This window comes from Colletotrichum chrysophilum (genome assembly GCF_026319265.1).
Source record: "Colletotrichum chrysophilum strain AFK26 chromosome Unknown scaffold_27, whole genome shotgun sequence".
NCBI lineage: Eukaryota > Fungi > Ascomycota > Sordariomycetes > Glomerellales > Glomerellaceae > Colletotrichum > Colletotrichum chrysophilum.
Window position 1 is genome coordinate 421,937 of NW_026517314.1, and position 19,266 is coordinate 441,202.

General features: G+C 54.5%; 3 protein-coding genes across 3 annotated transcripts; 2 read left to right on the top strand and 1 right to left on the bottom strand.

Moving 5' to 3' along the window:
- Positions 1–478: 478 nt before the first annotated feature.
- On the bottom strand, positions 479–6,306 carry COL26b_004520 (uncharacterized protein; the record flags this gene model as incomplete). Its single annotated transcript, XM_053177395.1, has 5 exons — positions 479–2,108; positions 2,179–2,973; positions 3,031–5,483; positions 5,538–6,061; positions 6,138–6,306. The coding sequence occupies 5 exons, from the start codon at positions 6,304–6,306 to the stop codon at positions 479–481; spliced, it is 5,571 nt and encodes a 1,856-aa protein (XP_053038754.1).
- Positions 6,307–8,212: 1,906 nt separating this feature from the next.
- COL26b_004521 (uncharacterized protein) lies at positions 8,213–10,008 on the top strand (the record flags this gene model as incomplete). The annotated part of the gene is made up of 2 exons (XM_053177396.1): positions 8,213–9,443; positions 9,641–10,008. The coding sequence occupies 2 exons, from the start codon at positions 8,213–8,215 to the stop codon at positions 10,006–10,008; spliced, it is 1,599 nt and encodes a 532-aa protein (XP_053038755.1).
- Positions 10,009–17,185: 7,177 nt separating this feature from the next.
- MBZ1 (BZIP-type transcription factor mbz1) lies at positions 17,186–18,939 on the top strand (the record flags this gene model as incomplete). The annotated part of the gene is made up of 2 exons (XM_053177397.1): positions 17,186–18,065; positions 18,122–18,939. 2 exons carry the CDS (start codon positions 17,186–17,188, stop codon positions 18,937–18,939), a joined length of 1,698 nt encoding a protein of 565 aa, XP_053038756.1.
- Positions 18,940–19,266: the final 327 nt, after the last annotated feature.

Here is a 19,266-nt window from a genome sequence, read left to right on the forward strand (position 1 = left end):
CCTCGTTGTATGATTGTATCCTAGATGTGACAAGCTTGGCAAACCTTTCGTAATGACTAGATGGAAAATCACTCAAAGAATTTGTCTTGGAGGCTGGACGCTTCAGGCTTTCAAGGTGTCAGTCAGAGAACTATATTGTGTTAAACCAGCAAAGTGAAAGCCACAAGGGTGTATGATCCACCACAGCCGTCTTCACTCTTCGAGCTGGTCGAGACTGGTCTTAGGTATTTCTTCTGCTGGACACCTATTCTCCGTCGAATTCACGACTGACCATCAGTGATCCAGGGAAACGTGCCCCCAAATACCTCAATGGTTCTGATAGAAGGTAGCTTCGAACTGAGAGACAAAGCCACGAAGTTGTATCCTCAAACTGTGTTCTTTCTTTGTTCTAAGCTACTCACACTTCGCTGATTGCTATTTCAGTAATCCGTCATTTCCATCATTTCCACACGAAAACGCGTACTTGACCACTAGGTACTCAAGCCCAGACCTTGCGGAACTTCTCATCAAACTCCTGCTGCAAGAGTCTGAATGCCCGGTACACCTTCACCAAACCCGTTCCATCATCTTCATCCCGGCTGGGAAGGTCTCCAGAAGACTCGTCCGTGCTGCCATGCATGTCAGAGGAGTCGTTAGCGTCGTTGTCCGAACCATCGCTGTCCATCCAAGACTCTGGAACTTCTTCCTCGCTCTTCGGCTTGCGCTTGGGCTTGATGTTTTGGGCCTGAGGAGCTGCTGCGGAGGTCTCTGAAGTTCGTGTGCCGTTTAAGCATCCATCTTCCGCGTTGTCGGCTTCTCCATCAATAATATCCGCAACATCCATAACGTCAATCATCGATGCATCATCAAACTCGGCACCACTCTTATCGAGGAAGTTGGCCAGACTAGTAACGATTGTCGCCAGAATGAGGGAAAAGTCTTTGAGGTGGAACCACACGTCGCCTCTCTTGATTCCGTTGTCACGTACCAGGGCTTCCATGTCGCCGTGCTTGAAGAAGTCCAAGATGTATGCATTAAACGGCACGTTGTTGGTTTCGGCAGGTGTAATCGGGATGTACGGAATGGACTCCTCCTCAAGGAAAACTCCGCTTCGAACCGTCTCGCACAACTCGTGAGTGGTTTCAAAATCGTCTGCAAAGCCGGACAGTGCCGCGAATGGGGATCGGATGGTAGCTGCCGGGAGAATCGGAATATTGATTGCTGACATATCGTGCCAGGCGGAGTCACAACGAGGTTGGACCCGTCGCTTCGTGAAAGGCAGAACATCGTCTGGGACAGTTCTGAGATGCTTCCTGATGTAGCTCCGGACGTAGATCAGAAAGATGTTCAGGGTCTCTCGATTATGATCAGTGAGGAGTCTCTCAGCTGTTTCCGGGAGCTTGGGGAGGATGACAACAGATGGAGATCGATGAACAACCTTCTCGAGCCATTCCTTGTTCATAAAGCGGAAGCAAGGGATGCGACAAAACAGATGGCACAGAACCGTCAGTAGCTCCAGAAGCATATCCTTGCGCTTGCTGATGTCGTTCACGTCTTTGCACAGCTCATGCAGGTATCCTCCTTTCATCAGAGAGTGGAAAGCAAAGGCAGCGTTTTCGGTGAAGTAGAGATGTCCCACGAGACCGGAAAAGTTGAGAGGGGCTCCATTGGCAGACAGCAGGTGTTGTCTTCTGAGATACTCAATTGAGAAACGCAGATGGTGCTTGATGGACAGTTGAGAGGACGGGCCCCCGAGGAAGAGGCGAGTCTGCGTCAAGAGAGATTGGACTGCCTTTGTCGCAAAGTCGGAGTCGTTCGTACCATGCAAGAGGCCAAAGAGGCGCAGAATCAGAGTGACAGACATTGGAAACTGGCCTCTCAAGTCGGGCAAGCGAGACGACATAATCTCCATCGCTCGTTGATGGCGGATTCCGTGGAAGACGACATTGCCGAGGAGATCGAAGCCTCGGCGACCAGCACGACCCGACGCTTGACGATAATTGAGGGCTGTCAGAAAGGGGGAGTCGCCTGCGAAGACGACCGTCTTGCATGGCATGTTCAAACCGAGCGCCAGAGTACCTGTTGCAATGACGGCGGTCAAGAAACCCTTGCGGAAGAGCATTTCCACCCTTTCGTTCACTGTTAGCTGACTGTCCCAAGAGATACTCTCCGTACACCTCCTCGTGAGAGACAACTTACACCTGACGGTACTGCCTATTCATGCCCGCATGGTGGACACCCAGCCCTCGACGCAGCGCAGTCAAAATAGGCTTCTTGATGTTGGCATATGCCAAATTTTCAATCATCTCCTCGAGCTCTTCTCTCGAAAGCTTTGTCGAGTCTGCGAAGCTGAACTGCTTGATAGGCGCCGAGGGATCGAAGCTTGCCCACTGGCTAGCCTCCTGGCTCGAATCCTCTCGGAGATGATCCAACTTGCCGAAAGCCGTGCCGTCGTCTTTGTCATCTCGACGGCTTCCAGAGGCTTTGGTGGACTTTGGCTTTTTCGCTGCGAGGCCATCTTGCCATTTTTGATAAGACTTCAGCTTCTTGTGCCACTCGGCGCTCTCTGTGCGGTACTTCTCCTCGGCTTTCTCCAGTCTCTGAAGAACCTCGGAGAGAATCATCTCGCATCCCACGCGGTCGTAGTTGAAGAGGATGGCCGGCAAGGCTCCTCGTGATCGCAGATCGATGAGAAGAGGAAATGTCGTTTCAATAGTCTTCTTGACATCTGTGCTAGGCTTCGAAGAGGCATCAAATTTCTGGCGCAAGGCGGGGTAAGGCGAAGATGGATCAGCCATCCACGTATGCAGTTGCTCTTTGAGAGCAACCTCCCACTCCACCACATCGGATTTCTTGACCACGTCAGGCAAGGCGGAGGCGGGGTCAAGTCTGCGTTCGACAGGATAAGAATCGTTGGCACACTCGATCATCGCGTCCCAAAGCTGAAGGCAGTCACGCGGCTCCAGAGTAACATCATTCAACGTGTCTTTGCTCCTGGGAATGGGTTAGCGTTGTTGGCCTTCCATTAGTAAAGGCTCGAATTAAACTTACTTGTCGACGATACTCCCAACTGGATGCACGAACACAAATCGGTCGGAGCGAATGCCATCGACATCCAGGCCAGGCGTGGGAAGACGTTCAACGGGTTCAAGACCATCAAACTTCCACTGCTCCATATCTGGGGGCTGGTACATGAACTTTCGCAGATCCGAGTATCTCGCAGAGTGGACAACCATCTCAAGGTCAAAGCCCTTCGCCTTCTGGGTCCCAGCCACCCACTCCTTGAACTCGAGAGGGTTTCCGACTGTTGCAGACAATGCAATAATAGGGCAAGGGGCCAAAAGCAGAAGTTGCTCCCAGATGATGCCGTCTTCTGCCTGGCCAATGCAGTGAACTTCGTCGAAGATGATGCGCTTCACTCTGTGAGACCAAGAATTTGACTTTTTGGCATTGGATGGGGCCAAGAGCATAATCTGCAGAATATGAGGAACAGTGACCAGTACTTGGCAGCCAGTTGCGTTATTGATGCGGTAGTCGCGGGTATGGATTGCCCAGATAGATCGGCCGGCGGTGTGGTACGTTTTCGAGAACCTGCCCTGGATCTCGGCCGCGATCTGGTTCACAAGCGCCTTTGTAGGAGCGACATACACAAGAACGTCGTCGTCGTTGGCTTGGAGGACCTTCTTCATGGCGTAGAATGAGATGAATGTCTTTCCGGCAGAAGTTGGGGCCACCACGAAGAGACTCTTGTCTTCGTCGATTGCATCAAGAACCCTTCTCTGCCAGGCATCTGGCTCGAAAGGAACACGGACATCAGGGGCAGAGTCGAAACTTCGTTCCAGATACGGGCCGCAATGCTCCAACTGGAACTTGCGAGCTGCCCTCTCCTCAAAGAACCCTCTCTTCAGAACCTCTTTCGCGATAGCCGTCTTGCTTGCGAAGGGAATCGGGCGGTCGATGGCTGTGGAATCGGAGCTCGGAGGGAGCGGGAGCCGCATGGCGCATGCAAGGGATTCGAGATGCCTCCTTGTTGGTTTGGTGAGAGGCACCGTATTCATGAGCGACAAATGGGAGCGAAGGAGGGCGATGATGCTCATATCTGTGCAGTATTGTGTCAGCATATTGCCTCGTAGTTCAATCTCCCTTCCATGGAACGCTCTCATCTCACCTTTGGCGATGAAGGCCGGCTCGCCGAGGAGCTCCAACAAAGTCTCGCAAATGTACAGCAACAACTCTCCTCCAAATATCTGTCTGTCTTGATTCGAGAGACCCAGCATGTACCTGTTTGCCTTCAGATATCTCTTGGCCGGCGACTGGATCTTGTTGAAGTCCTGGCACTGCTGTGCAAAGAAAGTGACAACAGCAGCACCTCTCGAATCCAGTTTGGCATTCTTGAGGTCTTCGCCTGCTTTCCGGGCATTGATCGTTCCACTTCCTGCGCCGCGTTTAACTGCCTTGGCGGCGTCTTTCTTTGAAAGCTGCTTCTTCCAGTTGTTCGCCTCCGCATCGTCTTTTCCGTTGTCTGCTTGGCCGTTGTTGCGGGTGCCATGAGCAACAATAGGCTCTGGCTCGATGTTCTTGCCAGAAGCATTGGTCAAGCTAGCCGAATACTTCATGGTATCCGCCATGAATCTCTGCATTCTTCTTTGGGCTCGCCATTCCATCGGCTTGCTTGGGGTTTTAGCGTCGATCAGCCTCTTCGCATTATGCCAGTGTGTGAGTTCATGGAAGATCTTGAAGCCCGTAGATGACTGCTGCCACTCTTCGTCGGTGTCAAGCCAGATCTCCTCCAAGTACGAGTCCAATACTGGATGGCTGAAGGGTAGTACTTGGTTTGCGGCGCGTGTCTTCTTCAGCTCAATGTTGAGTTGTTCGAAGTTGGGGGCGGCTTTCGACGCAGGCTGCTCGTTCGGGGGGTCTTGTTGAGACAGGAGGCGCCCCATATCCACATCGACAAGGTGGCGGATTCTTCTGTCATAATATTCAAAATGATGAAACTTCACAGCCAGTTTCATAGATTGAAGCTTTTGCAAAATGTGCAGAAAGACCCGTCCGTCCACCAGGTCGAAGACTCTCCAGTTGACATGCGTACCCATGGACTTGCGGCTAACCATCCACTTCCGAATCATTGGGATGGCGATGTTCGAGAACCCTTCGAGAAACGAAGCGACATCATCCGGGATGCTCTTCTCGAGCGGACCACAGGATCGTTGAGCCAGCTCAGTGTGTTCAAGAAGGTCAATGTGGATAAGAAAAGCAGTAACACAATGCTCAGTAGCAGCGTCGGGCTTCGCCGAGTACAAAGTGGCACACGCAACAAAAGCGATCACATCTCGCACCCTGACTTCCGCGGTATCATTGAGATGAACAGGTTCGAGTTCCGACCAGTCGTCGATTTTCGATGCAAACTCGACCCACCCATCAGTCGTGATGCTGCGGGGCGCGGGTTCAGTTACTTCGATGGGATCTTCGGAACGCGCCGACGTTACGACATGAGTGTAGACCTGTTTCACTGTCAGCCATGCTTTTTGGGGTAATGCTGGATGATGAGCACTAACCTTGGAACTCCGGAACTCAATATCATCCATGAATGCGAGGTTATGTCCCTGGTCGGCGAACAACCGCATGGCCTTGAGGTGATTACCGCTACCGACGCCGTCGTTCACCTCAGGCGTCGAGTCGAAGTCGCTTCCCTGAGAACACATCACGAAGTGAAGACAGTTCTTCTCCATGTACTCTTCAAATTCCTTGCTTTGGATGGTAGAGAAAACAAAGCTCATGGGTGTTCCATTCCTGATGGGGTCCGTTGGAGGATCCGTCGAAGCATCCCAAGAATCGTCTGACGAATCTTCCGTCCAAGGATTTCTGGTTCTTTGGTCGCGTGTCTTCGGGGTGCGCAGATGTTCCATGAGAACGGCACGCGTCAACAGGTACTTGTGTCGGTTTTTCTCGAGAACATCGTGCGGGACGCAAAGGTGCTCTTGGCTGTCGAACCAGAGGACATGGAAGTTGCAACCGCGCTCCTTCAATTTGCTGAGGAATGTCTCAACGGCGTGAACCGCGTGGAGTAGTTGAAAGCCGTCTGTGTAATCATTAGCGATGAAACGTCATTGAAGAAGACCCACTGAGTTTGGGAAAGAGATGAAAAGAGAACAAACTTTTGAAGTCGACTTTGGCCAGCGCAACACAGTGGGCAACGAGCGACTCGCCATGGATGGCGAAGAGCTCCTTCCCAGCGAAGTCACCGACGATGTCGACTCTGAGAGGACTCAATGATGATTTCCATGACTTCAGAGCCGCAAGAGTCGGGCCCTCTTCGGACGCCATGACTGATGTCGATACCGATCCTGTTGAGGGCAGGCGCAATATCCTTCGGAGATTGCTGGGTGTTTGTCAGATTGGATGGGTAAGATAAGCACTACTTCCAGGTTGAACCTCAAAAGTGGGAGGCTATGGTGATACAGGACGTAGAGATAACCAAAGGATGAAGAATTCTCAATTTGCGGTCGGTGGATGAGAGGGGGAGATGAGGAGTTGAGAAGAGACAGAGGATGTGGAGGTGGTGAGGTGGTAAGGTAGCAAGGCAGCGGTCAATGGAAGAGGCCGTTTGTTGTCGATCGAGCAGACTTTTCAGCCCTCCTTCTGAATTGGTAATTGGAGACGTTATTTGGATAATACTCGTATTCACAAATTGCTGCAAGCTCCAAGATCACTTCTTTGACTCTTGCCCTTGAGCCTTATTGACACAAGTGAAGCATGTGCACAATGCAGGAGGTCCTCAAGAAGTGTATTTTCTTTATTAAGCAAGAAGAAGCCTGTGGAAAGATCAATTTCGCTGCGTCTTGAACCAACCTCCTCCTGGCTTTGTTCTTCCACTTCGTCACTGTGGCGGTGTGTTGCCTGTTGGTGCTGCAGGAGGCCGTCAACCACCAAGCGACCTCATTGGCCGGCATGATGAGAGATGCGCATCTCCCAATTTTGATTTACTGCCTCCAATTTTTTTCAATCTCTAATTGTCACTTGAGGCACAGGTTTGCTGAGTGTTGCTCCGGGTGCTGGGGTATCAACGTGGAGGTCATCACGGAGTTCCAGGCAGCCAAGCTGGGAGTCAGACATGACATAATCACAACTCGGCAGGTCGTTAACCAGGCGTCAAACCTTCACTGAAAAAGATCTCATCTATTCTTTAGCATTAAGGAAGACGCATTCCTTATGTCTTTGGCAGTAAAGTTATCTGCTTCCGACAATCTATCCTCCTAAGACGCTGACCGGGCTGGGGTAGGCAGTGTTTGCTCCTTTTTCAACTGATTCGAACGCCCCGAAGTCTCACACCACTTGGCATGATGGGCTTGGTGTTCCCGCATTTGTTGAGATCAGTCAGTAATCTCTTGATTCAGCGTTTCCAGACACGAGCCCCTAGCAACAGAGGAACAAAAGCCTCATCCCATGCTCGGAACTACTCGAACGTTTCACCAAGCTCTTGAACATGAAAGCACATCACCATGATAGAATGCTGCTTACAAACTGCTTGGAATCGCATAGCTAATCGGCCAGGTGAAAGCCTGACCCAAACTCTCCAACTTCCAGACCGCTCCAACCCTGCTCTGTCGGTGGCCTCGACTAATCACCATGGGATGTCGCGCATGACCTGCATATCCTCGGAGAGCGGAAGTCGCCATCATCTTCCCCGCGAGAGCTAACATGGACCCATCCAGCCCCCCGCGATGCAACGCCGGCAAGGTTCCCCAACTGTCACGATCCGTTTCAAACAAAACTCCAAGCTCCTATGTCGATCATTTATGAATCGGTAGGATCTCTCCCCTGAACACCCAAGACTCTCGGCAGAGTCGTGAGAAGACCAGCGACACTCGCAAACAAGGGTTCCGCGGAGGCAAGTAGGCGTCATACGAGGTGCCCTGACTTCCCTACTTGGCATGTTAGCATGTTTCCGTGTTTCCATGTTTCCAGGTCTATCTGCCGGCTGGCGGGTGAGGAGAAAAACATGGGACTGAAAAGAGGCTGCAGCTTCAGATATGCCCTCCAGCGCAAACCCAAAAACCACCGTCCGATCTCGCCACCCAATCACCCAGCCCTCACAATTCGACTCATCTCTCCTGCTGAGTCGTGTTCCTTCCCCTTTCAAAACCAACCTGACTCCTATCTCCCCAAACTCTCTTCCTCTTGACTCGATCCGACCGTCGATTAACTTCCCACCTGACTAGACGCCGGCAAAATGGGCTCCATCGCCCAGCCGTACAAGAGCCGCCGCCGCCTCACCGGCGACGGAAGCGGTGGCGCCAACAGCACATCGGGCACGGAAATGGACTACGAGGCGCTCATCATCGGCGGCGGGTTCGGGGGCGTCTACGCGCTGCACCAGCTCCGCCGGCTCGGGCTGCGCGCGCACATCGTCGAGGCCGGCGCCGCGCTCGGGGGCGTGTGGCACTGGAACCGGTACCCCGGCGCGCGCGTCGACTCCGAGGCGCCGTACTACCAGCTCTCGGTCAAGGAGGTGTGGAAGAACTGGGCGTGGTCGCAGCGGTTCCCCGGGCACGAGGAGATCAAGCGGTACTTTCGGCACGTGGACGCTGTGTTGGACATCTCGCGGGATGTGAGCTACGGGACTGTTGTTGTTGGGGCTGATTTTGACGAGGAGACGGGGTTGTGGAGCGTTGAGACGGATAAAGGGCGGATGATCACGGCGAGGTTTCTGATTCCGGCGACGGGGAGCTCGAATAAGCGGTACGAACCGAGTTTTGCGGGTATGGAGGATTTCGAAGGGGTCGTGGTGCACTCGGCGTCGTGGCCGGAGGGGGGCATCGACTTTCGGGGGAAGAAGGTTGCGGTGATCGGGGCCGGGGCGACTGGGGTGCAGTGCGTGCAGGAGATTGCGAAAGCGGACGGCGTCGAGCTGACGGTGTACATTCGCAACCCGAACATTGCGCTGCCGATGGTGCAGCGGGAGATGACGGAGATGGAGCAGCGGCAGCTCAAGTCGGTGTATGGGATCCTCTTCAGGGCTGCGAGGGAGAGCATGCCGGGGCTGCCGTGCGACGGGACGACGAAGGTGGCGGCGCAGGCTTCGGAGGAGGAGAGGGAGGCGTTCTGGGAGGAGCTGTGGCATCGAGGGGGCTTCAACTTCCAGGCCGGGAACTATGTGGACTACTTGATCGACGAGAAGGCGAATCGGTCCATGTACGAGTTTTGGAAGAAAAAGACGGGGCCGAGGGTGCGGGATCCGGCGAAGAGGGCGATTGTGGTGCCGGAGGAGCCGCCGTTCCCCTTTGCGACGAAGAGGAGCAGCCTGGAGCAGGACTACTACGAGTGTCTTGACCAGGACAATGTCGAGGTTGTAGGAGTGAAGAAGTACCCCATCCGAAAGTTCTCGAAAAGGGGTATCGTGACGGAGGATGGGACGGAGAGGGAGCATGATATTATTTTGCTCGCGACGGGCTACGATAACTGTACGGGCAGCCTGACAAGCATGGGATTGAGAGGGAAAGATGGTGTTGACATGAAGGATAGGTGGAAAGATGGTGTTTGGACGTATCTCGGGCTCATGGTCAGGGGATGCCCGAATATGTTTATGATATACGGTCCTCAAGGCAAGTTTCAACCTGGCAGGCGTCAAGATGCGCAAGCTAACGACTTCCTCAAACAGCACCCACAGCTCTCACGAACGCTCCGCCCTTCATCGAGCAGCAAGTCGAATTCATCACCGACTTCATAGCCAAGCTGCGTAATGAGAACGTCAAGTCCATCGAGCCTCGGCGCGAAGCAGAAGAGCAGTGGAAAGAGTTGATTCTATCCATGAACGAGGCAACTCTGTTCCGGAAAAACGACTCTTCGTGGTACCTCGGCGCCAACATACCGGGTAAGCCGAGAGAACAGCTCAACTACGTCGGCGGCATTCCGCCGTATATGAAAGCTTGCCGCGAAGGGACAAGCGACTGGAGGAATTTTGATGTTGTCAGGATGGGTGGAGAGAAAAGCATAGCCAATGGCGAGGCTGCCAGGCCCCTGAATTAGATGGCTGAGAGTAGAGCGACTATGGCACGGTGAGAGGATAGAGCTTACGAGGAAGTTTTCATAATACATAGCCTTGGAATTGAATCAGCATTACTACTGCCTAAGTACCTTATCCCTCGTAACCTGCCATTGCCTGGCTATCGTGAGGCTCTCGTCTGCCGTGTTAGGGGGCACACACCCCTGGTGTCGTAAGGCAAGGTTATTTCCCACAACCGCCATGGAATTGCGCGGTCTATGAGTCTAGGCAGGCTTCTAGATTTTCGAAACCTCTTAGAAACTTGCTCGTCTACTTTTGCTTTCTAAATGTCGGCATCTGCTCCGGCTGCCCAGCCGCAGCGAGAACGGATAGCCTCAAGTTTGTGTCTACCGGCACCTATCCCCATTTCCCGATCCAAACTAGTACAGAAAAACCATCTCTATTTCTTTTTATTGACAGGTAGTTTCATCTCCTACTACATAGCAAGCTTCAATTACGAGATCTCAGGATTCTAGCATCCGGGTGGTACATTCAGGGCGCGAAGGTCTAGATGGTCTCATGGCATCCATAGCTACTGTACGGGCATATTCACTCAATAAATTCGCTTTTCCGACAAACTTCATTGCCTTACACGCTTTCATGATCTAGAGTAATGCACTCGTTAATACAAAGTGCTATGGTGTGAAGAAGTCGAGCCAAAATTGTCGCGAGCAATCCGAAACACCAATATGCACATCAAAGGTAATCAAAAATTCTCACGCGACACAAACTCATGCAAAACTGCTCAAACTATCGTAAACCAGTGTAAAACTCATTAAAGAATTAGCCCAAGGTAGTTTCATTAGATTCTACAACTGGCATCAGTCTCAAAACCGCGACTTCATCTTACCCATCCACAGCACGACCCCCTTCACATCCAATACCATCAACAAATGACCTCCACCAGTCTCACACGCATCAACGAAAACCACCAGAGGAATGAAAACGAATCAACCAATGACTCAACATTAACTAGTCTCGAAATGCAGAGCCGTCACTCTCCACGACTCTCAAAACCTTCCGCCGCAGCTCTCCACGACTCACACCATCCACCACCAACCACTCACAACCCTCGGAGCTCTACAAACATCGGCAGAATACACCTTACTCATTCCCCGCCGTCCTCTAAATTTCTAAAACAGAATCTGACTGTCCTCCCCCCCGCACGCCTGCCCGCGCGCGGGTGCACATCACCTTACCTGCACAGATCAGTCTTTCTTCGGCACATCACAGCAGTCCAGCTTAGCATCAGACGGAGCGAACGAAACGGTCTGGACCTTGTCTTCCCTTTCCATCCCCGCTGACGCAGTGGCGATCCATCGGAAAGTCTATCGCAGCTTCAAAACAGCAGTGCGAACCGAGGATCGAGAAAAGCTCACATCACACACACGGCACACGGCACACGGACCATCCACATGCACCTCACCTCCCATCTAACACAGAAAGTGATGTGCATCTCCGCACTGCCGATAAAACCTTACTCTTTTCCGTCCAGTGCGAGTGCGATAAGAGGTGAGGGGAGGCCTTCTGTTCGGACGACGGGGAGTCGTCCGGGCTCGAAGAGACGGAGCGCTCCGGCGAAGTTTTCGATATCCGAATGCCCACAACCAACGGGACATTGAACTTTCGCCTGCCGAGCCGACGATGGGAGGCCGCAGGTGTGGCGCACCGAGACCCATGACGCCACAGATGCGGGGTATCGGTGCTGTGGCTGGTCAGTATGATGTGGCTGTGCAGCCACAGCGTCACAGTTGTGCCGTGTCGGACTGGCAGAAAACCTGCTCGGATGGCATGATCGTCAGGGGGCAGACGGGACGCGGGAATTGATGGTTGCGCGAATCACTCGAGGTAAATTGCCTGGCCGACGAACGAGCATTCGAGGATGGACTGTGTTGTTTGTGGCGACATGTATCTGAGTGTTTTGCAGCGAAGATCACCAGATGAGTGGACGAGAGGAAAGGAGGAGCTACCGCACTGCCACGACACGTGATGTTATGTAAACCAACTGTCTGTGGCTTTACTGCGGTACTCCGTAAATCTGCCAGAATCATGATTGCTGACATAACCGGGCGTTGGTCGGCACACCGAATGACGGCAGTGGTGCGACCAAAAACGTGGTGAGATGTTTCTATTCCAGGGAACCACGCCGCGGAAAAGGGTGACATTGAGCCCCGTCGCCACGGAATGTTTTCCATTGCTGTTCACTTTCCGGCAGTGTTGCCAAATTGCACTGAATTTTTGCAGTGGCTCATGCGTTATTTGGCAGCGGACGGGAAGAGCGCCCCCAGTCTCCCGGCCGAGGCTTGGCTCTGTGCAATTAACGCTAAGCCCGAAATGAGCAGAAATGTCTTGAACCTCCGGGAGGGACTGAGTCGTGAAGGTTGTTTGTTCCGGGCTCAGCCCCTCCCCGGGACGACAGAGCCTGATAACGGAATTTTAACGTGTTCTGCCCCCTCCCCAAAAGTTTGTTCGAATCAAGCCTGGCTGGCTCGACGGCTTGGACGGGTTTATTGCCTGGTGGGGACGGGTTGTGTTGGAATGTGGGATAATGGTGCGTTCACCGGCGCGGTGTGCTTGACCGGCAAGGTCGTATTGGGCGATGAACAGAGCAATGTGGAGAGAGGAAAGCAAAAGAAACACAACCGTTTGGGAGAGGCTTGGGGACGGCAAGGCTCTTCTTGGATATACCATTGCAGTTAAAGCTTGGGATGTCCGGGTCAGGAGTCGAGGGTCTTTCGATGAGGGGTTGGAGGGAGCCTGCTGCCCTAGGGCCGAAGGGGCAGAATATGGGCTGTCGTTCTAGAACGACGAGATGGCATCGATACTCCAGACTGGCACCGAGGACGACCCCTCAGCTGAAGGTGTGACTGGCCGGATCTAGGAAACCTCCCTGATCTGCTGGCGATGCGCCGATGTGGGCGATCAAACCGACGCCATTCCCGTGGGCATCAGTGGATAGGGGCGAGAAGCATGCCATGGGTTTATGGGATGACAGGCCGTCAGGAGTGCATCTCTGCAGACAGACTGCAGGCTACGTCTGGCAAGACGTCCTCTTTCGGCCTCTCGAGGGTCTGAAAATCTGGTGTAATGCTTCATGATGCGACCCCTATTTCCTTCAAAGCCTTCAAAGCCTTGTCGTTATTGGCCGCAAGCCATGGCGGACGGGGTAGTGGATTGCTGGCAGATGCTAAGTGCCGGGACGCCGGGGCAGGCCATGTCGGGGCTGGATATGGGTTGGGTTGGGCGAAGGACGGAAAGACGGCCGTTCTGGCTCAGTGGTGTTGTTGGAATGGATTCGTGGGAAGTGCCGCAGGTGAAACAAGGCGTCGCGCTGTTGCTATTTTTGAACACCAACGTCATGGTTCGTTGGGGAGCAGCAGCAAGCGGCACCACAGCCAGCATTAGCTAATGTTGATCGCTGCGGCATAACAATGGGCTTAGATGGAACTTTATGTAAGCTTCCCCGGGGGCCCGGACGACGCTTAGTGGCCAGTAGTGCGCCGGCCGTGGCTCTTGTGGCTCTTGGGGGGAGTTGTGCATCCACTGGCGGCGTGTGCGAAGGCGTGCAAACGGAAAAGAGAGTCAGCGCGGTGCTGGAGGCACAAAGAATTGAGCGACTCGGCCGCCGGGAATGTGGGAGGACGTCGGGAGAGGTGGGGTGAAAGCGAGATGGCCGAGACGCTCTCGACGCTCGAAGGGTTTGTGGAGCAGCACGAGCTGGAGAATGCCGAAACGGCGCCGGGGTAGTCATTGGCCGGCTCAGCATCCGCGGCCTGAAATCGAGACCCGAAGAGACGGTCCAGACTGCAGGGTAGGCGAGATGGTGAGGAACATGAGCTTGTCCTCGAGTCTGGGGGCTGCAACAAGCTCAATTTCCATCGTGTATCGGCCAGACGAGGTCTCCCGCTGGCCGCCTTGTCTGATTCTTTCGCTGTTCGGTATTTGCAACAGCTGAACGATTTCTGTCGGAGTCTGCCGCATCGGCCAGGAAGTTCGGCAGAATTGGGTATTTTCGTAAAGTCTATTTGCCCGTTTCCGTTTGGCATGTTTCTGCTGGCATCGCGAGCAAGCCAGTCGGCGCCCCTGCCAGATGATTGACAGTAAACAACGGTGGTGAACAGGCAGGCTTGTTGACAGCCACCGGGTGCGCAATGTTTTCCCAACGGACGGCACAGCCCACGGGCACAGGGCGAATCAACATCCCTCCACTGGCAGATTACCAGACGGTGGTGGTGATTTGCTGGGAGCAACTATCGGTCCAGTTGATAGCGGCCGTGGAGGCAGTGCATGAATTATCGAGGTAGGGTCAGGGAGCGGAGATTCAACGATCTGACCAGCGTCCCACAGGAATGAAGCTCTGCACAGCGAGCGGCATTTCCATCACGAAAGGGACATCCCCTGGACGGGCTGGCCACTGGCGATCAAGTGAGCCCGGCTCGGGAGGTGCAGGCAGTCTGGAGTCTGGATGGAATGAATTGTGCCCATTCCGATGCGGCGTGAATAAGAGCGAGGGCCAGTGATAATGCTCGGTGTGCACGGACGAGGCGGGCACCAAAGTCCAAACTCTTTTGATTTATGCCGTTGAGAACGGACGGAGGACAGCTTCCTGTTCGGGGCAGCTGAAAGATTTGGAGCCGCGGGAATGAAATTGTGTCAGCGCATGGCAAAACACGACCCTCCGTGTTGAGAGCATCTTCGGAGGAGCCTTTCGTGATGTGGGCGTGGGAGGCGAGAGTCGAGATGAGAGCCACAATCTATGCCGTGATCTGTGCTTCAAGGGGAACGACCGAGAGTCGAGGGTGAGGTGAGGTCGAGGATGAGGCTGTAGGAGAAAACCGTTGCAGTTGCAGATGGCTCAAAGTGGTATGGCGATACTGAGAATAGGTGTCAGAGGGGGCTGAACTGCAACGGCGGGTTTTTGGTGTTTGTAGATGGATGCGAGGCAGGAAGAGGCACATAAGCCTACTTGGAGCAGCTGGACGATTTGAAGATTGCGACGATCATGAACCGAAAATGTGGTCTGGCATGGAGGCGGAGCAGACAACCTTCCTGTAGGGTGAGCGGCAGCGACTGCGATTTGCTGATGGTGGAAAGAGCGAGAGCTCAAGCTGCAGCAATTCGACGCCAACGCCAGAGCGCCAACTGGAACAGCCACGCCCGGAACGCGGCAGCTTTGTAGCCAGTACTTTGATTCAAACGATAAAAAAGTGACAGATGAAGTACCGCTACCTGCTGTCAGACCAGGCGAGTGCGAACAGGGGCGCCGCGCAGTCACAACCCTCCGTCCGCCGCCTCCGTCGGGCAGTGAGTCGTTGAACAGCGGCTGCTCAGCATCGTATTGTCGCTCTCGGATTTCAGTGTTGCGCCCGAAGCCACAGACGGGATTCAGTTGAAGGCCAGCGCCGCCCTCGGGCCCGAGTCTGGTGTTCCTCGAGTTCTCTTTCGGGACAATTCGAACTGCTTCTGCTGACAATTCGCGAGGATGGAAGCGAGCGATAACGACACCGACACCGACGACGTCGACGACGCAGCCACGTGCTGTGCCGTGTAATGATGGGCATTCCAGTCGTAGGCTTCCTCGCCAGTCCTGTCGTCAGTATCTGCCAAAAAACCTCTCTCGCGGAGTGGAATCGCACACATTTTCGCAGTGGGTGATGGCACACAAATCACGGATAAATTCAACAGAACTGAAAGAAAAAAAGTCAATCGGCAGGCACCTTCGTGGGGGAGTCGTCGTCAGCAGTTGGCCGGTACGGGTGCATCCAATGGCGCCATAGCAAAAAAGTCGGCGGCTTGCGCTGTCTTGATATCAAAACAAGCGGTCTCTTGGGGGGTGTCGGGCGCGAGTGACGAGGCCTCGTCGAATTCCACCGCAGCGGGACAGTCGCGGCCTCAGCAAAAGGACGCAGAAAAGCAGTATTGGTTAGGACGGTTAGCCGTAAGCGCACCCCAAAAGGGCAGCTGGCGTCGTCATCCTCAGGCCGCAGACGTGTCTTCCTGCCCTCTTTCTGTGCCAGCGACGGGCTGCCATTGGCTGATGACAGGTGCATCGGCGTCTAGTACGAGTGCCCCCAGGTTGCAATGTTTCCTGCCTGCTGTACGGACGGAAGTACCTGCACCTGCCTGCGTGCGTGCCTGCCTGTCATCTAGTAATTATCCTATCGCCGGGCACGGCAAGAGCAATTCGAAAAGCAACTGCCTGATGATGCTGCATTATGATTATGGGAAAGGGCACACGACCAGCGCCTGCCTCACGTTGGGTGCCTCTTGCTTTCCAGTGCACCTGCTGTAGGTCATCGTAGAAAACAACGGCAGGAAGTACCTACTGGCAATAGGCTCAACAGCACCTGCCATAATTACCTTACGGCGTATCGATATCAGCATCAGCATCAGAATCAGCACCGCATCAGCAGCAACACCGCTGAAGGAAAGGCAAAAGCCGTCAGCCAAGTGCCCGGGTATCCATTGGCTCGGGCTCGCTTCCTAGCCTCTTTGCGCTAGTCCCAATGTGGGCTCCTCGTCCATCGGCTTACGCGTCCCTCTTTCCTTCCCATCAGCGCCCCCCCTCCTCCAGCGAGCAGGCATCCCTGTTCAGCCCGCCCAGAAGCCCGCTTGGCCCGCTTTCTGACCCTGGTCCTCCGAAGACTCTGTCTCTCTCTCAGTCTCGACGGAACGGCCACTCACTCAGTGACTGCAGAGGAAACGGAAGCCCCGTGCCCTGTGCGCTGCACTCCCTTTTTCTGTTACAGACGCCCACCCTGCCCCCGTTACCTCCTCAGGACTGACAACCGTCCACCCCCGGTCCTGTCTGTCCTGTCCTCTGGCTGTTCCGTCCTGCGCTGTACCCCCGTACCAAGAAATCCATACATCCTCTGCCCAGACCCCCCTCCCTCATCTACCCTCCACTACCTTTTCTTGTCCGTCACTTCCTGTTCTTCTTTCCCTTTTCTCCATTCATCACTTCAACCAACTCCGACTATCCAAACCACCAAACGAAACATCGTCCTGAGGCATTGGATCCCATCGTCACCAGCCTCATCATCGACTGCGTATACTACTAGGAACCGAATCGGGTCCACGATCACACCGACGGCGTTTGCCACCTCTATCCAACAATCCCACCTCGACACCAAAAGGGCTCGACCCTTCTAAACCGACGAGATGACCGACAACATCGACGCTCTCCTCGACTTCAGCGAGTACGACAACGTCTCGTACCAGTCTCCCTCCCTGTCTCCCGCTGCCACCGCAAAGAACACCTTCTCTCGCCCATCAGTCAGCTCCGTCGCGACACCAACTCTGCCTTCCGCATCACAGCCTCTCACCGGCCCGAGCCATCAGTATGAGTTGTACAAGCAGCAGACCGGCATCGTCCCCGGTGCCCTCGCAAACACCCTGGCCGTGAACGAGGCCAACCCCCAGATCACTGGCTACAACGGTGGATTCAGCCTGGACTACCTCCACGGTGGAATGAGCCCCGAGAACGACCTGTTTGACTTCAACACCTCTCCTTCCCAGAACTCCACTGGCTTGGATATGGACATGGAATTCGACTCTCCTCCCGAGTCCCAGTTCTTCTTCCCCAACTCTACCGTCAACCCCACTGCCATCGGCGGACAGGAGTCGCCTGTTGTCCCCTCCCAGCAGGGCAACGTCGGCAGACTCTGGCCCGGCATGCACTCTCAGGCCGCTCTCGCCAAGGCCCAGGCCCAGCAGAGGCAACAGCAGCAGATCATCCAGCAGCAGCAGCAGCGCCAACAGATGGGCCAGCAGAAGCAGCGCACCAAGAGCCAGCAGCCTACCGACCCCATCGTCGAGCAGAAGATCACCCAGCTCCTCAACTCTATGCGTGCTAAGCCCGCTTCCGACGACGGCAACCCGGCCCCTCTCATGAACCTGCCCCGCCCCAAGAAGGATGAGGAGGACATGGACGAGGACGAGAGGCTGCTCGCCAGCGAGGAGGGCAAGAAGCTCAGCAGCAAGGAGCGTCGCCAGCTCCGCAACAAGGTCTCCGCCCGCGCCTTCCGTTCCCGCAGAAAGGGTAAGCAATCACCATCACCACCACCAGCTCACATGGATCCCGCTAACAATTCGCAGAATACATCACCCAGCTCGAGGCCGAGATTGCCAACAAGGTCACCGAGAACGGCGACCTCCGCGCCCACAACCGTGCCCTGGCCGACGAGAACAAGCGTCTCCAGGACCTTACCCGCATGCTCCTGTCTTCTCCCTCATTCTCCAACTTTCTTGACCACCTGAGCACCAACCCCCAGGCTGTTCCCCAGCAGCCCGCCCCCGCCGTCAAGGTTGAGAGACAGCCCGAGCAGCGCCAGATCCCCAAGGACGTCAACCCCTACAACAACCAGCAGCAGCAGATTGGCATGGCTATGATCCCTGAGCAGAACATGGACTTCTCCATGCTCCAGATGGAGAACGCCGACTTCAACTACCAGCCCCAGGTCTTCACCGTCCAGACTCCCGAGGCCCCTGTCTCTATCGACACCGAGGTTCTCTCCGGCAAGTCTTCCAACTTTGTCGGCGAGCACTTCGAGTCCGATGATGAGAAGATTGAGCTCCCCGCCATCGAGGCTCCCAAGTCCCTGGCTCCTGAGGTCAGCGCCCCGGCTGCCGTCGCTGAGGAGGTCTTCGACGACGAGTTCGAGAACGACCCCGAGTTTGCTCTCTACCACTCTGCCCCTGCCCCCGCTACCGAAGGACCCATCGAACTGGACACCGAGGCTTTCTCCCACGTCGAGATCTTCGGTGGTGTCGAGAGCGAGAAGGTCCTTGCCCGCTACGAGCTCGTGGATGCTTCGGAAGAGGAGCAAAATGCCTGTGTCGCCATGGCCAAGGTGCAACGCATCGCCGCCAGCCTCGAGCCTGTCCTCGCGAGATTAGAGTCTCTCTGCCTCTAATTGCTCATTCGCTACTTCACCTTCTTTTTAGCACCTTTATTACGGGCATCGTGCGTGCGATACACCATTTCCTGTGCATACTAGCTTGATATCTGGGACATGGCGTTGGGGTTGACATGGGGAAATCACTACTACACCCTAACCGGGATGGCATCTACTTTCACATTTTGTGTTTATTTTGTATCTGTGGCGGATGAAAAGAATTCTATAGGAGCCAAGCTGGTTCGGTATGATTGATGATTGTTATCATTGGCGAGCAAGAGATGGAGTTCAACGGTCGGCCATAGTCGCCATCGTGTACTAGATAGATTGGGCGCTCCCGCAACT